This window comes from Olea europaea, chromosome 20 (genome assembly GCF_002742605.1).
Source record: "Olea europaea var. sylvestris chromosome 20, O_europaea_v1, whole genome shotgun sequence".
Taxonomy (NCBI): domain Eukaryota; kingdom Viridiplantae; phylum Streptophyta; class Magnoliopsida; order Lamiales; family Oleaceae; genus Olea; species Olea europaea.
Genome location: NC_036256.1, coordinates 8,841,528 through 8,858,348, shown reverse-complemented (window position 1 = coordinate 8,858,348; position 16,821 = coordinate 8,841,528). Strand labels below are relative to the sequence as shown.

Genomic DNA, 16,821 nt, shown 5'->3' with positions numbered 1-16,821 from the left:
TTTAAGAATATGGTAGTTCGGGCATAATACATAGGAGGCAATTGAAGTTTCTTTAAAGATAAAATGAAAATTGCACTAATAATCGAACTTAATGTTTTAGTAGTAAGTTAGTCATAAATCTTCAATGACAAAAACTATTCAAATCCATATTGTGTCTGATTATAAAATTAGATTTTACTTCACAACTTGGATCAACGTCCAAAAATTTGAAGTGATACATGTTTTTCACTCGGGTAATATCACAATTTAACAAAGAGTTTGATGGTTCCGATCGTTGGAGACTAACCTTGTACCTATAATCGAAAGTTGTGAATTAATCGCTCTTTTTCATATTTTAGAAACCAACTTGCTATTTAGACAATAGGTTGAGGACCAATATTGGAGTTTTTTTACAAATAAATTAATATCCATGGAGTCCTCTAACTTATGACCTATAGAATAAGTTGGTTCAAATGAATTAATCTAGGTTCAACAAACACGACATCGTAAGCCTCGACACAAAATAATTTTGTAAGATTAAGAATTTAAAATCATAATTTGTTTGGAATCAATATAAAATAAGGTCCTCTAACTTATTACCTATAGAATAAGTTGGTTAAAATTAATTAATCTAGATTCAACAAACACGACATCGTAAGCCTCGACACAAAATAATTTTGTAAAATTAAGAATTTAAAATCATAATTTGTTTGGAATCAATATAAAATTAGTAAGTAAATAATATTCTAAAACAAACATGTCTTGGTGTTTAATTTGCAGTGGATCCTAGGTTTATTCCAAAGTATTTTGGGCTCAAAATAGACGCCCCATGGGAAGTCAAGTTACATAAAACTCCAAATCTCGTTTTTTTATTAATTTATTAGGAATTCCTGACATAAGGTTGTACGTTGTTCATTAATTATTCAATTAAACTTCTTGGCCCAAAATAATAATAATAATAATAATAATAAATAAATAAATAAATAATTGCCTCTCTTGTTGGCTTATATACTCACGTGGGAATGGAATCCATGTGAGTAGAAAAAGGCAAAATAAAATCATGCCCCCTCTATTGTGAGGGGTCTATCAGGAAGGGTCTCAAATTTTTAATTATTCTCTTACGAGGAAGGGACAATAATCTTTTTTTCTTTTTTTTAATTAAATCTTGAGCTTTGTGCCTTAGGTTTCCTTAAAGTCAGTGTCTGGTTTCATTTTTCATTTTTTATTTTTTATACATATTTTGCCTTAGTTGTTAGAATATGACAACTAGGGTTCCCCAAATTCATTCAACGTGTTGATGTTTTTCATATGAAAAGGAAATTCCAAATTAAAAATTTAGAAATCAAATAATTTCAAATTTTTAATAATGAGTAAAAGATCATTCAAGAATTGTATTTATTTGCACACTATCGACTGCAACTTGCTCAAGCACTAAAGTAACATGGACATATTTAGCATTATATGAGTTTAACCTCAATCTTCAATCTTTCTATCCTTCATTCTTGTGATTACATATGGGATACCATTCGTTGCGATTATGAACATGACGATATCAATGAGGATGAGAACTATCCAGTTGGTAATAATTAGTTTGAACACTCTCCCTCAATCAGTAAATTTGATTCGTATAAAAAACTCTTGCAAGTATGTTAGAAGATGCATGAAATCGCTTGCTCAAAAGAAGTCATTTGAGTTTTAGTTCTTTATTTTGTAGAAATTTCATGTGATAAATTCTATATTTTTTATTGGTAGTGTTCCTAAAAAGGGGACCTAGGCATGAAGAAGCGCTTCATATATGAAAAAATTGGCCAACCCTATGTGGATTTCATATAATATAGGCCTAGACAACAAATGCTATAACAAAAGACTGGTGCCTTTATTTAATAAATTAATGAAATAGTATTAAAAAAAGGAAATGCCTTGTTTTAACTGGTTCATAAAGTTTGAAGTTTGACGTTATTGTCTTGTCACATCTTACGTTTTTTCGAACATTGATTGAATTTTAGGTTTAACCCCTTATATAAGTTTTCCTTTTTTTCTTTTGAATGTCCAATTACGCCACCATGTATGGTTGAGTGTTGACATAGTTAAGACCATTCCGTTTTGAATGAAATCGAAGTTAAAATCTTTTCAACAAAAAATTCACCTTTAAAGTTTCAACGATCAAATAGATAGAAATTATTTGATAAAAACTCGAATACACCAACTTTAAGCCCGGACAATTGAGCCTACCAAGTTGGAACTTTCATGTGGGGCCGGGCCACTCTTGGACTCACTCTTCAAATGTTTACATGGGCCCACCAAGTTGAGCCTTCTTTGTAGGGCCCATACTGCACCACGAGCCCAGACAAAAGAGCCCACGAAAAAGGAACATTCAAACAAGCTCCTATCCTTCATCGAAGGTAAACTCATCTCTCCATCTATAAAATTGAAAGCAAAAAGGTGCACTACTATCAAGACAAAGTTTTGAATTTCCTAATCAATAAGGGTTAAGACTTAAATAATAGAATAATTTGATAAATTAAAAATAAATTTGTGTTTCGGAGAAGATCAAATAATTTCTAAGGTGAACGATAGTTTTTTGCAATAATCGAACTGAATAATGTGATTTTGCGTCTGAGCATTCTTACGATTTAATTTAACCACTCGTACCCTGACTCTATAACAATAACTTCTAGGCATCTAAGCTCAACTCGTTGAGCTTAATTCTTGTATTATTGCATATTCAATAGTCAATACATAAATAGAGAGTGTTTTTAAATTTAAAAAACTTTTAAAGAGTGTCATCAAATATTCGATTGAACAATTGGATCAAATTCGTGGAACTAATGTGTACGGGGTGGGGTGGGACCTACAATCCAATAAGATGTCAGAAATGGGTCCCACTTTCTTTTTCTATCTCTCTCCTCTGGCAGGTAAGTCGTCAGCCATTTTTGACTGACGCGTCTCAGTCTCAGTCTCAGTCTCTGTGTTCATATGCTGGCTCGGATCCCTATGTTTTGTTTTCTTCTTAATTTCTTTTATTTAAATAATAATATTTCTGTGTAAGAAAAAGTATATCTGAGCCGAGCCGCGTGAAACCATGCGGCTTCAGCCGTTTGGCTAAGGACTTTGCCACATGTACACTCTCATTTATACCCTCCTTTACACTCTTTCACATGGCAATATCTACACTCTTGATTTTAAACTCATCTATCACATCACTGCACAAATTACCTCCACATAGGAAGGAATGTCATCCAAGTAGTACGGAAAGATGTACGTATAGCATTATTTGTGTACAAATGATAACGTGGTAGAAAATGAGCGGTTGAATTTTTTGTCGAAGATGATGTGAATCTTACCAAGTGTAAATTTTTAAATATGGGTGTAAATGGGGATGTACATGTAACAAAACTCTTGCAGTTTTTCCTAGGTACAAGAAAAAAAAGATAGAAACCACCTGTATTGCTTTTTTATTTTCCCGTATTTTTGTCATTTTGCAAAGATATTCTGCAAAGTCTCCATCCATATGATTTTTGTGAAATTTTTTCTATACCTATAGCATTGTTCAAACTATTGGGACTAACTATTTTTGGAACGATTTTGTTCTTTGTATAGTCCGGGCTTGACAATTCAGAGTACAACTCTTAAGAAGGGGGGTTGGGGGGGAGGCAACATAAAATAAAAATGCAACCCCCTCTTGTGAGGGAATGTCATTCGAGTTGTCAAGCTCGGTGTATTTATAGTAAGCTCTTGTTTGAGCCACATTATATTTCTAAAAATATATTTTTGAATAGCATATTTATGGAAAATGTGTGGTTAAAAAATAAAGAAAAATTTTGAATTTGCGTGCAATATTATTTTATTGAAAAATGTGTAGTTGAAATGATATCAAATCATTATATAAGAATGTATTTTTTTTTTTTTTAAATGTGGCTCAAACATGGCCTAAAATCCCATTTGATTCACATTTTTTTCTCTCTTCTTTTTCACCATACATTCTTTGTTAAAATAATATTATACGTAAATCAAAATCTTTTTTTTTATTTTTCATCCACACATTTTTCATCAATCTACTATTCTAAAATTCATTTTTCCATGAAACTGGTTTTTCAGCCTCCATGGCCTTTCCCACTCTTTTTCTATTACTGACACTGAAGTGATTCGCCCTTTCTCGTTGGTGCTTTTGGGTGTCAAACGCCCTCTAAATCTCTTTTTGGGTTGGTTCCCACCTGAACACCCATATGGTTGGTTTATTCACAACTTCATTTTGATGAATTACACTTTAAATAACTTGGTATAATCAGCAGCTGGGTTGTAATTTTTGACCAATACAACATGTGAATCCCCATTCAATTTTTCGAGGCATCTAAAGTTTCAACTTTTTGAAAATTAGTACATTGTTCCAGATGGCACTGGCCGACGAAGGGGGGAAAACGAAGGCATTTTCTGGTCCCCCTGAGACGGAGGTTCTTGATTTTGGGGCGTTGGATTCTCTTTACCCTTCCCACAATGATGGCTCGGTTGTCTTGAGGAACCACTAAAAAAAGATTAAAAAAAATGCATTACAACTCAAATGTTATTATAACGGAAATTTAGACGAGAACCAGTCTTTGAAATTATCCCTTGTTTGAGCCCCATTTTTTTGGGAAGAATGAATTTTTAAATAGTGTATTGATGAGAAATGTGTGGTTAAAAAATAAAGAAAATTTTTAAATTTGCGTGTAATATTATTTTATTGAAGAATATGTGATTGAAATAATGTCAAAACACTGTTGAAAAATATATTTTTTCAAAAGAATTTGGTGGTGAGTCAAAGGCAGAACTAATACAATAGATCTGAACTCCCATGAGTTCTTTCTTTTAACTCAAATTTGTAAGATCCTCTTAATGTACTGCTAACAAGCATATATAAAGATATAGTAACACCTAAGTGGGCAACCGGCAACATTTTTGTAATCGTGTGAGTTAAATATTACACAAGAAAAAGTATAGAAAAAGAAACATTGATTCCTAAAGCTACATTTTACTTAAAGTTTCTTTCAAATATTTCAAATCTCCTCTCTTAATCCCACAAAAAGATGACTTCTTTTTGGAGAAACTTGGGACCATTTTTAATTGGGATATTGACTAATTCCTCATGAAACCAACAGCCCATCAATACCCTTTACCTGAAGTGTCAATGAGATGACAAAAGGTTATGGCCAAAACTTTTAACCCTTGGCATGTGCATGAATTGGAATCTTAAGTCTAAAACAACATTGGCATTGTCGAAGGAGACTGCCTCTGAACACTTAAGACCAGGCATATATTCTTGATTGTTCTTTCAGTTCTGATAGGCTACAATTTAAAAGTGATGAATTATTTATATTAGTAAAGATATACATTTCATTTATTTATTTTGAAATAATAAAACTCGTTCTGCAATATGAATTTGATTTAAATTTAGATGACCAAATTTTGAGTAAACATACGATGAACTAAATTATTGAAAAAAAATGGCGTATTTGGCTTTCAAATTAGAACTCAACCTTCCATTGCAGCCTTCTACAATCAATATCCAGAAAAAAACTCGTCCAAATCTTTATTAAATCATTAAGTGACCATTGTAAAAATATAAATCACTTCAAATTTGTAGACATCAAGTTGAACACATGCGATTTAGTTGAGAAGTGAAATATTTCAATTGTTGAAGATTGAATGCATACCTATTATAAAGAATAATTTAGTCTTTTTCAAAGACTGAGGATTAATTTTCCATGGATCAGAAGCAGTAGACAAATTATAAGTTTGAATCAACATTCTACTTCTTGGCCAAAAATGTATCTACAATGCTATCTGCGCGTACCAGTCAAGCCTAATTTTCTATCTTACAATGGGGATAAATGCATTTCATTCATTTAAATGTATCGACAGTGCTATCTGCGCGGACCAGAAGCTCTTCTATCAAGTCCATCTTCGTCGTCATCAAAAGAATGTCCATGTCCTACAGTAGGCCTTTTCAATTTCTGAAACATCTCGTCAAGGGATTCAGAGGATGAACCCTGAGATAAGGGTTTCATGTCCTCAACTTGGCCTAAAGGTAAAAATTTCTTAGCTTCAATATTCATCTTAAGAGATTGAAACCCCGCTTTCATTGATGCCCATTTTGAGGCTACACCCAATGGAATTCCAGAGTTGTTGCTCGATTGAGAGCTTCCGGTATCGAGCAAGGAGACCTTAGCTTCAGCAATATTCTCAACTGGTTTTGTGTTAGATGCTAGTTTGTTCTGTTCTCTCATGGCAGCATATTTGCTGCTTATGGATTCTTTGCTCCTGGAATGTCTCCTGGCCTCGTCATTTAAAGGTTTTGAAGAACTTCCCTTTGTGTCGTCCTTGCTCAAGTCGGATGCCACCTTCATTTCAACTGTACGTCTATCCTCTACATATTAACACCACGTTCAGAAATTCATTGTTACAAAGCAATTAGGATTGAAGAGCAAGGTTGAAAAACAACAGAAATAATTTTAATAGAAGAGAGAGAGAACTGATGATTGTTATCGGATTTTATGGACTTTGTATCTGAAATGAAAATCTCATCCAGTAGAATTAATATGTAAGAGGACATTTAGAATTATGCTTCTTAGTTCTTACAATTTAAAATTTTCCACCCAAAAATAATAAATGAAAAATGCATCTTCGAGAAACATTTTATGGACTTTGTTTCCGAAATGAAAATCTCATCCAGTAGAATTAATATGTAAGAGGACATTTAGAATTATGCTTCCTAGTTCTTACAATTAAAATTTTTCCACCTAAAAATAATAAATGAAAAATGCATCTTCAAGAAAACAAAACATACATTGTCACCAAACTCCAGGTCCATGCTCGTCCCATTGAAATTCCTAGCCAATGGGATAACATGTTCTCCGACTCTACGACCTTGTTCCAGCCACATTCTTTCTGGTGAAATAAGTTAGATCAGTTTGACATAATACGATGCGAAACTTGTATAGCATCACAGAGGACCTCAATAATAAAAATGCAAATTTTGAGTGACAGGGATCTCATATTAACTTTCATCAAGGACCATAGAAAATATGCAGCATCAGCAGTTCAGTCGCATCATTTACCTTTTTGCAGTATAAGCAATCCAGATGGATCAAAACCATCCACATCGTCTGCTTCTGTTTGAAGTCTAAATAGCTTCCAGTTGCCAAAGAAACTGATGATACGGTTGAAGAAATTGCTCGCAACCATAATTGTGTATATAACCATAATAAGCGGATAAATTCTGTTAAATCCTTGCCCAAAAAAAGGTACGGCTTTATCGATATTTCCCATTCGCTGCAACCATATGTCCATCCCATATTGAAAAAGCAACAAAAAATTCTATGGTTTAACAGACATTGTTCCAAAACGTCATGAACATCATTCACCTACTTCAAAAGATATATATACATATGTATGGATACATTGAACAAAGAAATAACCATTCAGCTTGGGAGATGTCCTTAAAAATTAACAAGTAAAACTTGCTCGCAAATAAAATCAAATGCATTTATATATCCATAAATAGCTAACTTTGATCCCACATACAGATGAAACTCACACAGATCAGTTACAAAATGAGATAAAAAAAGATGAGATAGAAAGCTCACTGCCTCAAAAATAGTTTCCTTGCCCTCTCCAAGATTAATGAGATTAAGAAAGTCGTATGAAATTGGAGGCGCATAACGAGCAACCATCCTGGCACCCAGATTGAAGTATAATTATGAACTAGTTTGAAGAATATCACATCATATCCAATTTATGCAATCAAAACCACAAGAAAAACTCACGAGCATATCATTAGCAAACTGACTGAGCTTGTTTGTCTCGGAGTCAACGAATAAAACATTAGCATTCCAATTTTGAACAAAGAATAATATGTGCAAACACACATGTACATCAGAGGAACAAATGCGAAGACCTGAGACGGAGAATAAATGATTAGACACAATTAATTGTAAGAAATATAGAAACAAACCACACGCTAAATAACTGGAGTTAAAGGCAGAGACTCCACCAGCAGGGGAGCACCCATGTTCTCTTTTACATATGCAACAATGCTCATGGGCAGCTTATCTAATTGAATTCCTTTCTTGCTGGATTATATTCAAAAGTTCACTATAATTGAAGGAAACAAACTAAGATTTTTTCTCAATAATTTGGAGTTGGCCATACTAATCATCTTCCGCCACTCTGCTTGATTCATTGCTGGATTTACATAAAGATCTAAAGCAACTAGATTCTTACTAGTTACAACTACCATGGGTCAAAAAACAAAAGAAAAGTACTACTAAATGAACAAATAATCCAAGAGCATAGCAAATACTGAGGATCTAAGATGTTGTCTTACCCTATACAGATTATTGAACCACCTTTCTGAAACAGCAATATGCAGACTGCAGTTGTTAACAAAACCTAGATAAGACAGATTGAATATACCTGCACAACCACCTCTTCATTTCCTACGGATTTTATGAGGATAGAAAATAGAGATAAATCAACTCCTCCCAGTAACAAAGTAGCCTCAGCCAGGAGAATTGCGACTGACATGCAACCAAGAATAACAGCAAAAACTTTCTTCAATTGCTTCCACAAAATACATCGCCATACTAATTCTGAAGACAAAACAATATTTTTAGATACTTGTTTGATACCCATTATGTTCAAAATACATTTTCCCTCTCTTTTTTTCAACCACACATTCATCGATAAAATAATATTATACGCAAATCCAAATCTTTTCCTTATTTTTTAACCACACATTCTTGATCAATCTACTATTCAAAAATGCATTCTACACCAAAAATGGGGCTCAAACAAATACATGATTAGATATAAGACTCCCCATATACAGGAGTAAGATATAATTATCACAGAATGGTGTTCATATGGAATAACAGTATTAACACACAAGCCATCTGATACTGAAGCCAGGGGAATGATGACTCAAGAACAGCAATTAAATGAACCCACCGTCACCGTACAAGCTGATAATAAACCCACCCAATAGATCTAGTTTCATGCATGCGATAAAAACATTATTGCCTCAATTAATCAGCAACCAAATATAAAATGTTCTTTTGCTTCAGATGTTGGAAAAAAGATTTTGCTGCACCAAGAGATTCTGATTCAAATACAAAATTAATGGAATAAGTTATTACCTATTGTATCAAGGCAAGGCCCTAATTTACCAGTCCGTTCAGATCTAAAGCTTGAGACATATTTCCTGCATTACAACACAGTGCAAAAATCAAAAGAGCAGGAAGATAATGGTTACACAGTGATAGAAGCAACAATACCAATGGTGTGATGATAAAATATATTTATGGGGAATGATGATGATAATAGTGCAATAATGGATTTTCAGTAAACGAGGATTCTGGAAAATCTGCTAGCTTCTGCAGTGGATTTCTAAAGCTATTTCCGGTTCAGAAGAGATGTAGCATTATAGCTCTCTTTTTTTCAACCACACATTCATCGATAAAATAATATTATACGCAAATCCAAATCTTTTCCTTATTTTTTAACCACACATTCTTGATCAATCTACTATTCAAAAATGCATTCTACACCAAAAATGGGGCTCAAACAAATATATGATTAGATTGAAGACTCCCCATATACAGGAGTAAGATATAATTATCACAGAATGGTGTTCAAATGGAATAACAGTATTAACACACAAGCCATCTGATACTGAAGCCAGGGGAATGATGACTCAAGAACAGCAATTAAATGAACCCACCGTCACCGTACAAGCTGATAATAAACCCACCCAATAGATCTAGTTTCATGCATGCGATAAAAACATTATTGCCTCAATTAATCAGCAACCAAATATAAAATGTTCTTTTGCTTCAGATGTTGGAAAAAAGATTTTGCTGCACCAAGAGATTCTGATTCAAATACAAAATTAATGGAATAAGTTATTACCTATTGTATCAAGGCAAGGCCCTAATTTACCAGTCCGTTCAGATCTAAAGCTTGAGACATATTTCCTGCATTACAACACAGTGCAAAAATCAAAAGAGCAGGAAGATAATGGTTACACAGTGATAGAAGCAACAATACCAATGGTGTGATGGTAAAATATATTTATGGGGAATGATGATGATAATAGTGCAATAATGGATTTTCAGTAAAAGAGGATTCTGGAAAATCTGCTAGCTTCTGCAGTGGATTTCTAAAGCTATTTCCGGTTCAGAAGAGATGTAGCATTATAGAATTCCCAATTATTCTTTCCTATCCTAACATTGTTGAATTTTTCTATCTTTAATAGCAGAATAAGCATTATTTCCTAGGTTACATGAGTATATCTTAGTCCTAGGCCTTGAGTGCTCCCAAAAATAATTTTCTAACACTTGGATCATTGATTCAGGGGCTTTAGACCACACGACCAACTATTCGTGCCCAGGAAGAAGAAAGACTTTTGATAGTAATTTATTAGTAGTGGCAGAAAGAGGGGATGTTGATGAGAATCTCAGTAGAGATATTATTTAATTTATTATCCAATTTTGATGCTTATTCTAGGAAACATAATTAGGTTAGATTTAATAAATTCCTACTTAGAATTTGAAACCCTATATAAATTGGGCTTATGCACTTTTAACATGTACAACTTTGTTATCAATAAAAATTGAAACTTTCTTTCCCAATTTCTCTTCCGTCTCTCTAATTCTTACTCCCTTTCCATCTCACCACTTCTTCTCTTTTTCCCTTGTTTCTCTTCTTCTCTTCCCTTTCCCTTTCTCCTATAATTCTACTATTTTGTTTGATTGCATCCTACATTAATTTAGTATCAGAGTAAGTCATTTTCCTTTGACAAAATAATTTTCGTCTTCAAATTCAAAGCTTATACACCCACATCCATAGCCAACTTCATCCACCCAAAATTCTCCCCACCCACCACAACTTAAAATAAGAAATGAACAGAGGAAAAATTGTTTTATTAGCTAGTTCCAAAAATAAAAAATTGTTCATCATTTATTGTTCATCCAAGATTTTTTCCCCCTTTTACTTTCATCGGACCATCTACCGATTAAGCAAAATTTTGAATTAGATTAGTTCTTTCATTATTCTTTTTAGTTTTTTGAATAAAAGAAAAAAAAGGTCAAAAGAAAAGAAAAAACAACGAAAAAATGACTATTGTTTGTAGAAACCTAAGCTATTTTGTTTCTTTCAATTGAATTATCTGCTCAGAAGAATCCAATTAAATCAGTCGAAAAATGATGATTGGGACACCGTTGGACTCTTCTAAAACTCATGAATTACCGATTCTTTTATATTGAAAATTTACTTTTAATTTGGTATTCTGGCTTGTCAATTTTTTTAAAAAAAAAAAAAATCACAAAATACCATGAATTCATATAACTTTTATAGCTACACGATATTCCTAGGTTGTTATCACGATGGTGTACCTTTTCCTTCCTCTTATCAGTAGAATTGTTCCCCCATCTAGGGATTTTGTTGCAACGTTCATTATCTTTCTAGGTAGGTTACATTACAACCATGGGATTTTAGATTGTCTTATGGGTCTCAAATCATTTTTCAATTGGTTCAATAATCTTGAAAAATTATTTAGTTTTTACAACTTGAGTAACTCGTCTCGTATTTGTTATGCTAATCTGTCACTTGTTGGATCTGTTAAGTGTTATTGAAAGTCATTTTTGCATGACATTGATCGCCTAGGTCAACGTCGTGTCACTTCGTGGGATGAGATGAAAAGAGTAATAAGTAATGAAAATGTACATATGCATTATCGACTCAACTGCTAGATTAATTTTTTTTTTTTTGCACTATAGGCAAGATGCATCCACTGTTAAAGTATGTCTAGTTTTTCTTGCTAAGCCTATTGAGTATTCTAATAGTGAGGATGATATTTACAACATTATAGAACTTGACACAATTGAGGATTTACCTATGGTGTTGCTACCTAAACATGTAAAGAAAAAGTTTTTGGATCAAGCGCTTGAAATTAATCTATTTGATTGGTCATTACACTTGAATGAAGATTTTGTTTTCAATACAGCAAAATTATTTCTTCGGGACACATTAGAACCACTGTTATTACAATCATTTGTTTCAATCTACTCAGCTAGTGCATTGTGCTCCTCGTGTGGATTCTGTAGTAGCTTTTTTAAATAAGTTGCACATGTTTTTGCTTCTTGAAGTTCCTTATTGCTACTTGGTTACAAGGAAAGATAGTCCCCTTGGTCAGATCAGATGTTTGAGAATCATTTTCGGATTAGATTTTCGAAATATGATTGCTGTCGTTATTTAGTCAGGAAGAAAGATTGTTCTCATTGGTTAAGAAGTTGCAATTTATTTCTTCACAATCGAGTTTTTTCAGCCGAGGAGAAATGATATAGAGATTATTTAATTTAGTTTTCCATTTTTAATGCTTAGAAGAAACATAATTAAGAGTTGATTTAATAAATTTTATTAGATATTTCCTACTTAAAAGTAGGGTATCTGAAACCCAACGCAAAGGGAGTTTATGCATTATAATAGATACAAGATATGAATAAAGTCCTTGTTGGGCTCCATTAAAATCAAATTTCAAGGAAAAATGTATTTTGGAATAGTTACTTTTTGAAAAATGCATGGTTAAGAAAGGAAAAATTTTGGATTTACGGGTAATATTATTTTATTGAAGAATGTGTTGTTGAAAAGAAGGGTGAAAAAATACATTTTGAAAAAAAAAAAAAAAAAGGAGCCCAAACATGAGCAAAACTTAATACTTTCTTATCCAATTTCTATTCCGTCTATTTAATTCTTCTCCCCGTTCTATCTCTCCCCTATCTCCTTTCTTTTCTTTTCTCCTCTTTTCTTCCCTTTCCCCTTCTCTTATAATTCTACTATTTTGTTTGATTGCATCCTACATTAGATGTCTCCCTAAAATTTTTTGATCTTCTCTAACTCTAGAAAATGTCTTGCATGTCCTAAAACTCTCATTGTATTGGTATATTCCCAAAATTAGAAAGTATTGTGTGTTCTTATAATTAGGACAGCACTAAATCTCCATGTTTCTTTATGACTTCATGGGGAGAATGATTGGACATGCTAGAGAAGAAGGGGAATGTATCTCCTTGAAGCTAAAAGTGGCATGGCAGATCCTTCTTGTATCTATATGTCCAAAATCCTACTTCCATTTTGGTCTTGATCATTCATCTTGGTTTTAGAAGACTTTCCCCAGCAACATTTGGGGGCTTAACCTTTGTGCATATATATGCCCACCACTTAAATGTATGATTGTTGGCCCATTCATCGACAAGAAAAGGGTAAATGTGCTGTCCTCTTATGTGTTTTCTGTTACCATATATGTATCATTCAATGAAAAACAGCCTTCTTCCTTGGTCCTTATATTCAATGGCCCTTTTGCAATAGATGAGGAATTCTTTCCGAACAAACCCACCTAGAGAACTTCACCAAAACTGTCTAGCGTAAAGAGAGAGCTGATAAGAACCTGGAATATTGTCAACTTACCCAACACACTTATAAAGCAATCGAATGCTGGAACAAAGCAAATTTCTCATTGATGAATAGAAATTACATAGAAATGGGTCTGCTATGAGAAGAGCAAACCTGGAATACGATTAACAAGAAAAGAAAGGAAGTAAGAAGGATATAGATATGGACATTCGAGAGCAGGGGCGGAGCTAGGAAATATTTTCAGTGCGGGCATAATTTAACCCAGGGGCGGACCCACATAGGATCATGCGGGGTCAAATGACCCCACAAAATTTTGCCCTTGTTTTTTTTTTTTTTTTAACAATCTACTTTGATGCACTTGTCGAGATGCCAAATGAAGTCAAAATATTGGATTCTTAATACTATTTCGAAATGCTCATGGCCTAATTTTTCACTCATTAATGGCATGCGAAGTGGTTAACTATAGCAAAAGTTATGACATGTTAAAGTAGAGCGTTTAAAACTAGTATTTTGAGAATTTCGATAATATTCTAACTTTAAAAATTCGTTTGCGATCATGTGCTATCTAATCCATAAATCGTCTACACCATGTAAAAGTTTGTTTCGTAAACTACATCATTTTCATATCGAATAGTCCAAATGGATATCGAAAATAATTAAATATGTATCAAACGTACGCCTCAAAAAAGATGTCTAACTCGTTTTTTCTTTTAAAAAATTCAATTAATTATTATTTTTGCACGATAAATTTTTTAATATAATTTATATCATTTCATTCGAAAGTCTTACATGAAATATGATGTAAATTTTTTAGGATCGTTACGGATTAAATGATTAAAAGAGGCACCATTTAGCAGACTAACAGAGAGCACAGAATAATCAATGTTATTTCTATTTTATTTGAAATAAAAATCTGCAAAACCTACATTAATGGCTTGTTTGGGAAGTGTTTATAAATAGTAAAAATTATAAATGGATAGAAATGAATGGTGGATAAGACTCGTAGGTCACACGAAACACGTGGATAAAAAATGCTTTCACCGTATATAAACAATTTATTTTTGGGTGTATAGTTCAGTTGGCAGAGCATTGGGCTTTTTACCTAATGGTCGCCGATTCAAGTCCTGCTATACCTAAACCTGCCTTACACTTTACTATGAGTAAGGACTAATTCATGCCTTCAAAGATGACTCTTTGGCCAAACATAAGCCAAATTTAAAATGTTAGTGTGTTGAACAATTTAAAATGAATATGACTCCTTTTTAACAACTCGAGCTTTTAGATGGGATGATTCACATGGTTACAAAATACCAGGGATCGAATCTCGTAGTCATCAGTTAGATATGATCAGAAATGGATTTAGAATGCTGTCATGTCAATGTGATCAAGGCTCTAATTTGATGACATTTTGTAATACTTTTTGACCTCTAGAAATTTGGGTTAAGAATATGTATCAGAGGATGATTGTGATACTAAATTTAGCTCGAATTGCATGGCCTCATCTCCCAGTTAGACATCTACAAGAGAAATCGTCGTAGATATATTGAATATAGATTGTTCGAATGCAAATTTTCAAGAATAGAATTTTCGGTAACATCCAAACAAAAGAAACAAATTTCAATAAGGAAATAGAGAAAGTGCAAACCATCCAGTTGTATAGCGTCGTTCATAATTCTTAATAGTATCTTCCAATTCAAGCGTCTTTGTAACACAAGCCAGGTACTCACTGTGAAAAAATAACAGAAAAGAGTCCAACATATTTTAGTAAAAATATCATCAGCGCCTGACAGTTACAAAGTGCTATATAGTATTTGTTGAAGAAAATGTTTAAATGATATACATGTGGCCGACTCTAACATAAGCTTTTAAATCACATGGTACAACAATATTTTTTCTACATAAATTACTAAGATAGATGACAAATTGGTGCCCATGTTGACAATTTCTATGAAATGAAATCTGATGCAGGTAATAACATTTTGACCAAGTTTTTTACCATGTGAGTGTTACACTAAAACTTCTAATAGTCCAAAGATTAAGGATCTAAGTTCCACAAGGTTGAAAGCAGGTAGGAAATAAATAAGGTAATATCTCTTGTGTCATCCACCAAATCATGAAAAAACTATGAAGCAGTCAGTGATCTTACATGTAGAAATACAGATAAAAGTATGACTATGAAAAATTGGGAAAAGAATAAGAAAAAACACAAGATAAACATGACACTTAGAAACAACCTTGGCAAAGAACTAGAACTACGTGAAAATAACACAATAAGGAGGCAAAAAAAATAAAAAGAAAAGAAGAAGAAAGCATTGAAGTGTTCAGACAGATATGGATACATACAAGAAATAGATTGAGAATCAGAACAGAAATAGTTCATCCAGGAGAATGCAAATAGTTAATAACTATACCTTTTGCATCGATAATACTCCTCACGAGCTTGCCGAAGATGACGTCTGAGAATTGCCATTGATTTCTCATCTGAATCGTAATCCATATCACTCCCAACCGCCCCCCTTGTGGCTTGAAGGAAGGATCTTCTTTGAACTGGGAAATAGGAAAATAGAAGTTGAACTGCATAAATAATAACCGTATGTAGAGATTTTAATACATGGTAATGTTTAAAAACCAGAATTACCATTTGCACTAACATATTATCAATGATATCCATAAGAGGTCTCAATGGATCGCGCTTGGACATCTGTTTTGATGTTGCCTGAGCAATCTAAAGAAGATACCAAAAATTAGAAGGAAAGAAATTACATATATAGTCAATCAGCTAAAACATAAAAACTGAAAAATATTGAAGCATGGGCAGTAATTTTTTGTTTAACATTCCATCCACAGAATTCTAAAAATATGCACGTTTGCCTCCTCAAGGGTAGAGAGCAGAGAAAATCAGCAGTATCAGTCCCCAAGTATACATCCATATTCCAAAATAAATGGTGTAAATTGATATACAGTAGTGCCATGAAGACGTAGTCTGTGCTAAAATTTTATTATTGGCTCCTTTCTTGCATTCTATATTACTATTGTTCATTACTTAGGTGGATATCATATCATTTTTGAGCTTTTTTATCATGTCCTTTCCAAGACTAATTAAAGGACCAGGCTGATAAGAAACATAAAAATGGTGTACGTAGCTGGTGGAGATAGAACAGATAAGATCATTTCTCTAAACAAAATCTTAAATTCCGTTAGTAAGATTCATAAAAATGACATCTGCCCCACCCTTTGCAGCTTTGCTTTTCTTTTCTACAACCCACATTTGACCTCAATTCTTTTAACTGATGAATTTTAGTTGGTCCTCACCTCCATCGTCAATTCTTTTCATCTCACTTCCTGGTACATCCTCCTTGCTCTGTTTTGCTTTATATTTTTATTTTCTTTTGGGGAGAG

At 33.2% G+C, this 16,821-nt stretch overlaps 1 protein-coding gene across 4 annotated transcripts in view; it reads right to left on the bottom strand.

The window, feature by feature from the left end:
* Positions 1 to 5,685: 5,685 nt before the first annotated feature.
* LOC111369547 (LMBR1 domain-containing protein 2 homolog A-like) overlaps positions 5,686 to 16,821 on the bottom strand; it is a 21,814-nt gene continuing 10,678 nt past the window's right edge. Inside the window, exons 4-13 of one of the 4 annotated variants that reach the window (XM_022991114.1) lie at positions 16,074 to 16,147; positions 15,834 to 15,962; positions 15,068 to 15,148; positions 9,925 to 9,989; positions 8,431 to 8,606; positions 7,782 to 7,912; positions 7,602 to 7,689; positions 7,074 to 7,287; positions 6,803 to 6,903; positions 5,686 to 6,380 (exon numbers count right to left, since the gene is read on the bottom strand). In XM_022991114.1, coding sequence (XP_022846882.1) covers positions 5,880 to 6,380; positions 6,803 to 6,903; positions 7,074 to 7,287; positions 7,602 to 7,689; positions 7,782 to 7,912; positions 8,431 to 8,606; positions 9,925 to 9,989; positions 15,068 to 15,148; positions 15,834 to 15,962; positions 16,074 to 16,147 — 1,560 coding nt within the window. In that variant the 3' untranslated portion in view covers positions 5,686 to 5,879. Of the gene's footprint in view, positions 6,381 to 6,802; positions 6,904 to 7,073; positions 7,288 to 7,601; positions 7,690 to 7,781; positions 7,913 to 8,430; positions 8,607 to 9,924; positions 9,990 to 15,067; positions 15,149 to 15,833; positions 15,970 to 16,060; positions 16,148 to 16,821 lie in introns of those variants that run through there. The other 3 variants (XM_022991116.1, XM_022991117.1, XM_022991115.1) reach the window with 3 other exon arrangements.